The following is a 9,451-nucleotide window of genomic DNA, read 5'->3' on the forward strand; positions in this document are numbered from 1 at the left end:
TTCTCGTGAAAGTCCTATCTGTCAAATAATAAAATTCAAACACTATGACTTATCTATGATAGTTGCCAATGAAAGGAAACAGGAACTTGTCTTGCTAGTTAATCCTGCTTTCACATAAACCATATCCAGTAAATGTATATAGTGTCTTAAAATTCCAATCGTCAAACTACACCAAATGTCATGAAAAGAGATCACTTATGACCCTGAGCAAGTCATTCGGCCCCACAAGCTGTAATTAAGTCACCTGTGTTAACATACCTGGCTGGCTGGGCTCAGTGGGGAAGTGGCTTTCAGCTGCTTTGCCACTACCGCTTCCTGCCACACCGCTTTGACCTGATTTAAAGGCAGAAGATTTGTTCTATGGTAAGGTCTGAAGTGCTGGGGTGGCATCTCTCTGATCCTTCTGAACAGCAATGCGATTCATTAAACAGCTACCCTCTTTGGTGTCTTATCTTCTAGAGCTGTCTGGGGACCTGGTGGCATAAGGGATGCTTAGTGCCTCACTAAAACAGCCTCGAGGCGGGTGGTAAAGCACGTCTCCAGCTTCACAGCAGGGAACAGACTTAACAGTCTTTAGCTGCCATCACAGGACAATACCTAATGCCATCCAAAACATCCCTTACTGTTTTATGGGAAATGTCACTATGGACCAACTTAACATTGTGACTTATTAAGTAAACAGAAAAGCTGTAGAGTGTCACGGATGGACATGAGCCCTTCGCAAGCATTAGAGACTCTCTGGGTCTCACTTTCCTCTGTAGGGTCATTCTAGGAGTCAGATAAACAGGAAACCTAACACACAGTGACACCTGCCTGCCATGAACCCCACTCCGGGAGTCAGCTCCAATGTTCTCAGCTTTCATCTCAAAAACCTACGCCAGAGAGCTTTTCCTTCTGAATTCACCAAGTAAAAAAGATCTACCTTGGATCACGCTAATGACCTTTTAAACACTAAAGCAGAAGAAAGTAACTTAAAATTATAGACAACATCCAGGTGAAAATTTCAGCTAAAACCTCACCACACACAGACTCAAGAGCATTCTAGAGCTAAAGAGTTACCGACTTCAACCTGCCCACTTCAGAGACCAGGAGATAGGTCCCTGAGAGGCTGGCTGACCTGCCCAGGTCACAGCACAGCTGGCAGAACCAGATGGGCTCCTGAGAGCTGGTGCTGCTGGCTAGGCTTAGAAGTATTCTCTAATCTTGCTACATGATTTGGGCCTACTTTGATCTCTACTGAAAAGTTTTAAAGAAAAGGTCTAATTGAACAAACACCATTTCACATTATATGGGACTCATACAGGGATTCAAGTCCACGCTGCACCTGCTTGATCCCACCAGGCAGTACCTGGGCTGAATGGCTGTACCCTCTCATATCTGATTTCATCTGACATAGCGAACAAAACACCACCCATCACTGAGACCTCAGGTAGGGACTGTCACACAAAAAGGCCCCTTCAATGCAGCAGCATGTGCCCTTGTTTTCAGTCATGAGTTTACTGTGTAGATGTCACATTAGACCAAATTTTGTTTTAATAACCTTACTGACAAGTTGCATAAGAATTATCTTTACCGATAAATAAGCAACAATAAACCAGTTTATTTACTTAGAGCAGGCTTTCTGAACCTCAGCACTATTGATACTTTGGCTCCGGTAATTCTGTGGCATTAGGGGCTGTCCTGTGTGTTGTAGGATGTTTAGCAACACCCTGGTTTCCAGCCACTAGATGCCAGCAACATCCCTTCCCTGGCTGTGACACCCACAAATGTCTCTAGACATTACTAAATGTCCCCTAGGAGACAAAACTGCCCCCAGCTGAGAACCAGATTTAAATACAGTTTTCTAGTAACTGAGAAAAACACACTCCCACTTTGGGTCTTTTTATACCACAGATTATTTGTGTTCAGTAAGACTGCAGTATGGGGAATATAAACATTTGACCTCAAAATGGAGAAGGTCTGGCAGCCTGGCTGAGACCTAGGCCCTAAGGAAGCCCAAGGTACACACCACACTCTCTCCAGCTAGGTTCATGGTCTGCTGCACACCACACACTCTGGGATTCCAAATCTTCATTATTCATTTGTTCACTCAGACAAGTTCTGCAGCAGGAGGCAAATACACACGTTCAATACAGGGAGAGCTATGCACTCTCCTCCAACAGCAGACACTGCTTGCCTGGGCACCAACCACCCACCAGGGCTCTGAGAGGGGTAGGGGGGCCCAGGTCTTGATGATCCCACACTCTGGGTGGGTCTCAGGGAAGCAGCTAAACATTTATGGGGATCCCTGGGGTTCTCCAGGCTGTAAAGACCTCTGTCTCTGAACAAAAGCCTCTTGGGACCACATGCCTCAGCCCTGGCTGTGGTTTGACTATGGTTGGTCTCCATCAAAACTTGTGTTGAGGCTTGGCCCCAGTATAACTGCGTTGAGAGGTGCAGGGAGCTTTGAAGGGCATTTGGGTCATGAGGGATCCGCCTTGACGAAGGAATGAATCCACAGGAGTGAGTGGCCGCACTCTCAGGACTGATGAGCTATCGTGAGAGGTGAGAGCTGGTTGCTATAAAGCAACGTCACCCCTGTGCCGTGTCTGTTTTGTATGCCCCGCTCACTGCTAACCCATCTCACAGGGGCCTCTGCTAGGTGACGCCCTCCACCACATTACAATGTGGCACGAGGCTCTTGCCAGATGCAGCTGCCCAATCTTGAACTTCCCAGTTAGATAAGAGCTAAATACACCTTTTTTCATTATAAATTACTCAATCTCAGATATTGTGCCAACAGCAACAGAAAATGGGCTAGAACATCCCTATACTGCCTTTAAAAAAAAACCTGGCTGGACTGACACAATAGCAGTTTTTAATCGGCCAATCATATATCCTATGACCCATATAATATTCACCACCTGCCTTGGTCAGTTCAAAGTGGGATCAAGAATGGGCTGGGCTGGCAGCACGGGCCAGACACCATTCTGAGCTTCTACATACATTAACTAAATCTTTGCCCCAATCCTATGACATAACAACTATTATTTCCTCTATGTTGCAAAGGGGAAACTGAGGCCCAAAGAGGTATAGTAACTTGCTCAAGGCCACATCCTAGCAGGTGGTAGAGCTGGGATTCAGATCCGAGCCGGTCTCTCTCTGGAGTTCCCCGCCCACCACGCAGAGCTGCCTCTGCTGCACTCAGAGCTGGGACTCAGATCCGAGCTGGTCTCTCTCTGGAGTTCCCCGCCCGCCATGCATGGCTGCCTCTGCTGTGCTCAGAGTTCCAGGTAGAGCTGTTCCGCACATCCTGTGTCAACTGTTCCGATCATCAGGTGAAATTCATTATTTGGGGCATGTAAACAGATGGCAACCTCTGAACCACAGGACAGGTCGGGCTCTGCTGAACAGGAAACTAGTCCTCTGTTCCTGAATGACCACGTCCCAGGATCGGCAGGGCCAGGAAAGCTGAAGGCAGCCTGTGTCAATTGGCACAGCGCCAAGGACACGGAAATCCTCTGCCTCGAGGTCCTGTGTTGTGGGCACAGCACACGCACTTGCTCTCTCCTAAGCTTGGCCTCATCTTTGGGAAGGGAACAGCAGGGAGGCCAGTGGCAAGCGGGGGCCTCAATCCCGCGCGCCTGTGCGCTTGGGCATAGTGGATGTCTTCTCTGCACGGAGGGGCCAGGTAACCAGGCAGGGTCTGGAAAACTGAAGCAGACCTACCTGAGGTACATCCCCACGGCATAGGCGCACAGGAAGGAGTAGTCCAGGGCCCCAAGCAGCTGCTGATAGTTGTTCTTATCTATATGAATTTGAAAATCAACAGGAAAAGGTCAGTATTGTTTAGTTTATGTTCTAGAGTGCGGCTATTAAACACGAGCATCTGTTCCCGAAATCTGGGTGTACTTAGTGAAACGCGTGGTTTTCCACACAGAAAACAAGGCGGTGCATTTTCCGTTCAGTTTCTTGCAAAGGAAAATGAAGTCACCGCAGCTTTCAAATAATCACTAAATATAATACAGGCGTCATTCAGATGAGATAAAATTCCCATTGTGCATGGTGGCTGCACATTGGATTGATGCCTTTTGTTTTACGTGTCCACCGGCTTTTCTGCAGCACGCCTGCCTAGGCCAGCACCCACACCAGCCCCTCGTGTCTCTCTCTTTTTCCCACCCACAGAACTATGCCCTGCAAGTGCAAAATACAAAATACAAATGATCTTCAGCACATTTCCCCATAAAGAACCTTCTTTCAGGAGGAATAGCTCTGCACACAGGTGCTGTGGACACAGCGGCGGTGAAGTCATGTGCTTTTTGGCAGGAGAGGGCTGTCATGGAAATGCAGTTACATCTGGGAACAGCATTACTGCTGCTAAAATTATTAATAGCAAGGCTGGAAGGACCCTGGAAGGACAGCCACTTCAGCTCCTGGACGACTGATGATCGACTTACCAAACGGTGCCCAGCCACAGTCGGTCTCGTTGTCAGGGAGCTGGTGGGGGGCAACGGACCCAGACTTGCTGCTCTGGCTGCTGAATCTGACGTCAGCTTCATCCCAAGCAGTGCAATACTTGTGGAGCTCACCCTGGGACGTGATGGGAGGGCAGAAGCAAGGAGAGGAAGGGCCCTCAGTGAGGCTCAGCATGCGGCACAGAGAGGAACAGTCACCCCTCCTCTCCCAGCAGCCTGCCCAGGGCACCCGCACCCTGCATTCTAAGAGGGACACGAGGCGCTGCTGGCGGTGTGTGCAGGACCCACAAGAATGCCTGCTGGTGCCGTTTCAGCAGGACTCTCCAGCAACCCCACTCCTGAGCACACAACGAACATAAGCCGTCTTCATACGCCACCAGAAGACGAGCCTCGGGAGCAGTTTGAGTTCTAAGAGCTCCAAGCTGAAAGCCGACTGCCTGTCATCCTTGATCACCTGTCCACAAGGAAGAAGGGGTACATTTTCCTAGATTCACACAACTGAATGCTACACACCAGTGAAAAAGAACAAGTTACAGGTCCAGGCAACAATGAGGATGAACCTCACAAACAGAACATGAAGTAGAAGCCAGACACGAAAGAGTACAGACTGCAGCATTCTACTCATAGGAAGTCCAAGGATGGGCAATGAATCCATGCAGCTAGAGGTGAGAGTCACAGTTACCTAAAGGGGGACAGTGTGTGACAGGGGATGGGGAGCTGTCTGGGAGCTAGAAAGGGTCCATCCCTTAACCTAGAGGATGACTACCCCTATGAGCATGTACAGATCTGCCAAACTGTACACTGAAGATTTGTATACTTTACTAAAGTGTAAATCATACCTCAATTTAAAAATATCCCTGGGGCAGGGAACCACCCACCCACCCAACTGTCCACAGAACCAGCAAGCAGGGCCAGGGTTGGAGGCACTTGTCTGGGAGGCGGGAGGAGGGGAAAGCCATCGCCCTGGAGTTTGGTGACTGGCTGTGTGAGCATGTTACTTGCTGCCCCTGCCTCGGTCTCCCCCTCTGCAGACAAGGCTGCTGCCCAGTTACAGAAGTCATTGGGACCCGTGACGCTTTTTGCACCGAGCTTAGGATGGCACGGCCCTTGTGAAACAAACCCTGGGCAGAGAGGAAAGCTCATGTGTCGGGAGGCAGAGGGGCCTGAGTGGGTGCTTCTCATCGGGAGGCAGAGGGGCCTGAGTGGGCTCTTCCTCAGCGCATTCCTTGGGAAGAGGAACAACACTTCCAGGACAGCGCCACATGTGGCAGGGGCCCATCTCGTTGCGGGGGAAACTGAGGAAGACAGAATGTGCTCTGTGACTGTGTGTCCCTCCCTGGTGGCCTCTGTCGCTCCCATGCCTCTCTTCTCAGGGGGCTCTGTAGTGATCATTCTGCACTATTCAAGACTCAAAGGAGCTGCCCCATCAAGCGTGAGTGATGGCGGAAAGTGGAGTCCTTGTGGTCAGAGGGGTGTCCCTTAGGGGGATCGAGTGCCCATTCAGTGCCCATGATACCAGAGGGGTGTCCTCGTGAGCTGGAACCTGAGAGAGGCCAGGGGTCTGGAGGGCAGTGCACAAAGCTGGCTCCAGGTCAGGGCACAGAACGCTGGGCAGGGAGCCACCCCAGTCACCAGGCAGGCAGCAGCCGGAAGTCCTGTCCCCCTCTCTTCAGGAGGGAGTGGCCAACAAGGCTGGCCACTTTCAAAAGGCCAGGGCTTTTGAGTCGGGGCTAGACACCCTGATTTACAGCTGGCAGCACGTGGGCCACGTCACTGAGTCCTGGCATGGCACACGGGATGCAGCTGCTCCACGGTCACGTGACTCTGTCGTCATCACTGGGCTGTTCTGCTATAATTAAACACTGTCCCCAAAAACTAGCCAGGGCTCTACTTTACAATAATGCAGAGTCATCGTCTGCCCAGCAGCTCCCTTGGCAGAGCTGGTCCTCCCTGGAGGCGCCATGCTGACCTCCTGGCATCTCAGGAAGAGAGCGCTTTCATCTGCTCGGGGCCCCCTGGCTGCCCCTGCTTGTGTTTTAAATTCTCCACCCAAGGTGGACGTGAGGGGCTGGGAGTGTGACCGTGAGACCCAGGGCGGGTGCCTGCAGCCCTTCGTCTCTGTATCAAGCTGGTATCTGCGGCCTTTCTCCATTCACCCGCCGCCTTGTTGGACGCTTCTCCTCTTCGGAGCCAGGTGTTTCTGCCCACCTTTCCCTGCTGCCTCTCATGGAAGCCAATCTGGCCACACCCAAAGGGCCTAAGCATCGCCACTACCGTTCACCTCTGACTGAAGAAAGCCACAGCTAGGACAGGAGTACAGGACATTCCCCGGCTGAGGGAGAATCATGTGCAGGGAGAAGCTGAAGTTTCTAACATTAACCTGGCACAGAAGAAAGGAAAAAGAGATTCTGCAGGCCGCTGCTTAAAACAGAATTTTATATCCTTTGTGATTTAATATTTCTGGGGAGGAACCACCTGTGGAAAACATATTCGATTAGAAATGCTCCCTTTCTTTCATAAATAAGCAGAAAAGATTTTCTAGTTTTGTTATGTAATGAGTGGGGCCTCACATCCTGGTCAGGGATATAGGCTTTGGCAGGAGACAGGCCTGAGCTGGGATCTTGGTGCCTCTCTGTGGCTTCTGACCTTGGTGACATCACTTACACTCCCTGGCCATCAGTTACGGAGTTGGCATGACAATGCCTGTGTCCCAGGGTTACTATAAAGATGGACCATAATCGGAGCGTGCCTCTCTGGCCCTCTGCCCCTGGGAAGGGTCCGGGAAAGGGCCACTGTGAGTCCGGGCACCTCTCTGGCCCTTCTCCTTGATGTTGGAAAGGTCACCTCCACCCGCACCCCGCAGCCCTGTTGGAAGGCTGCCGCCAAAGCCATCGAGATTTCATATTACTCCAGCACAAAGAGTTCTGAGGATATTTATGTAACCACAGGCTTTCAACAACATTGCTATATTTCAGTATTTCTATGAGTTTTATCCCCCAAACCTGGTGTTCCAGAGACGATGCAAACTTAATTAGGTTAAGATGAACTGGTGAGCACACCCCTCGCCAGGTGAGCAAATTCTCACCAAAGCGCTTCAGGGAAGCACCCTTACCTCTGCGTAGCCACACCATCCCTGCAGAAATACTTGGGGAGGGGGTCAAGTCCTTTGGGAAATGTCTGCTTTCATAAAAACAGCTTTCTTCACACGTTTTTACACAAGTGCCTTTCAACAAGTTACATACAAACTCAGTCAACCTGCGACATCGGGTGGCTATTAAAAACTGATCAGGCAAACGCCTCTGCAGCAACTGAACTCCACACTTATGCGAGGCGGGAGGCTGAGTGGGCCCTGTGAACACGCGGGCGTCACGGCTGCTAAAGCGTCCATGCAACACACAGAACAGCAACAAAAATAAACAGCAGACGCCATCGCGGGTGGAAGGTGGGGGTGGGAGAAGAAAGGTGCCAATCTTCTGGAAGAACACAGGAAACTGCCAGGAATCACAGCACGACGAGTGTGCGGGGAAGGCGGCGGGGCCGGGAGTCACAGCGCGACGAGTGTGCGGGGAAGGCGGCGAGGCCGGGAGTCACAGCGCGACGAGTGTGCGGGGAAGGTGGTGGGGCCGGGAAGGTGGTGGGGCCGGGAGCTGGCAATGTCTTCTGTCTACAGACGCCCTCGCCACATCCAGCCCTCCCCACCCCTCCCACTGGCAGTGAGAGTAAATCCCGTCCAGGGAGCAGCAGGCAGCTGCAGCGGGAATTTCATGACACTAGAAAAGACCGGACTCCTCAGCCTACACCTGCAGAGACCCACGCGGTCATTTAGGCACACACATTCACTGTATTAGCCTGCATTCCACGAAGGCTCCATTCTTTCCATGCTGAATTTGAGCCACTTCGCAGACAGAAACGACTCATTCCTGCCCTGGGTTCTCAGCCCCACGTAAGTTGCCTAAGACTACAGCCATGCGACACATTCTCGGCAGGAGGCACGTGGCCTCCAATAGAGGAGATTATCAGGCAGTCTGGAGGGTTCAGGAGCCACTGAAAGGCAACAGTGAGAGGACAGGACAGGAGCAGGGGATTTGGGCCTCACTGAATACCCCTGGAGGACAGTGGGGTTAGGTCAGTTTTACTCCATCTTCAGCCAACACAGAGGGGGTGTGTGTGTGTGTGTGTGTACCATCTGCATTTGATGATCTGTCTAGTCAACTTTACGTGGCTCATTAGGCTGTGTGGGTGCACTGATTCTAACTAGTCCTTCACATTCTTTTTATAAGGCTACAAGAATTCTCCAAAGCATTATCTAAGTCCTGGAAGAGCAATTAAAGTTTTGGTACCAAAAGTAGGAGCGACCAGCCAGGCTCTCCCCCATGGACAACAGCACCTGCCCACGGCCAGCCTCCTGCGATGAGTCACAGGTGCCATGTGAAATGCATTATACACACTCGGGCACAGACACGCAAATGCTCCACTCATGAAGGATACAGAAATAGATGGAGGAGCTTCTTGGTCATTGTTTACTTCTCAAAAATGGAATCATTCTATACATCCTTATGCACATGTTAACTTCTTGCTCAAAATACCTCCTGGAAATGTTTCTGAGTCAACTGGTTTGCCTCTGATAAATTCTTTTAGGGACCTGCACATTTCATAATATGGACTTGTCATAATTTATTCAAACTTTTACCTACTTATTAGGTTCCCTTGATATCCAGCACTGGTTTTTTTCCTTTTTGCTTTTTTTGGTCACTACGAAGCTGCCATAAAGATACTTATGAAGATATTCCTAAGTAAGGTGCTTTTATTTTTAGGGTAAAATTCCCAGAAGTATGTCTGAAGGCTGTAGTATTTTTTATTTCACTGGGTGTCACCAAAAGGTGCTAACACTTGACATCCCATCAAGAACGCATGAAAAGTCCTCTCCCCTCACGACCAGTGAACAGCGCCTACTGCCATGGGCAATGTTGTGCCAGCCCTTACTGCCCTGGGCAATG

The 9,451-nt window shown here is 50.5% G+C and overlaps 1 protein-coding gene across 6 annotated transcripts in view; it reads right to left on the reverse strand.

Annotated features, from left to right (window-relative positions):
* The window catches only part of SLC37A1 (solute carrier family 37 member 1), a 105,162-nt gene that overhangs the window by 67,423 nt on the left and 28,288 nt on the right, over positions 1–9,451 (reverse strand). For all 6 annotated transcript variants that reach the window (XM_058427387.1, XM_058427386.1, XM_058427385.1 and 3 more), the window contains 2 exons: positions 4,437–4,569; positions 3,709–3,787 (listed from right to left, as the gene is read on the reverse strand). In XM_058427387.1, the coding sequence (XP_058283370.1) occupies positions 3,709–3,787; positions 4,437–4,569 (212 nt within the window). The remainder of the gene's footprint in view (positions 1–3,708; positions 3,788–4,436; positions 4,570–9,451) is intronic.

The sequence above is a fragment of the Hylobates moloch genome, unplaced genomic scaffold, assembly GCF_009828535.3.
Source record: "Hylobates moloch isolate HMO894 unplaced genomic scaffold, HMol_V3 SCAFFOLD_14, whole genome shotgun sequence".
In the NCBI taxonomy this organism is placed as follows: domain Eukaryota; kingdom Metazoa; phylum Chordata; class Mammalia; order Primates; family Hylobatidae; genus Hylobates; species Hylobates moloch.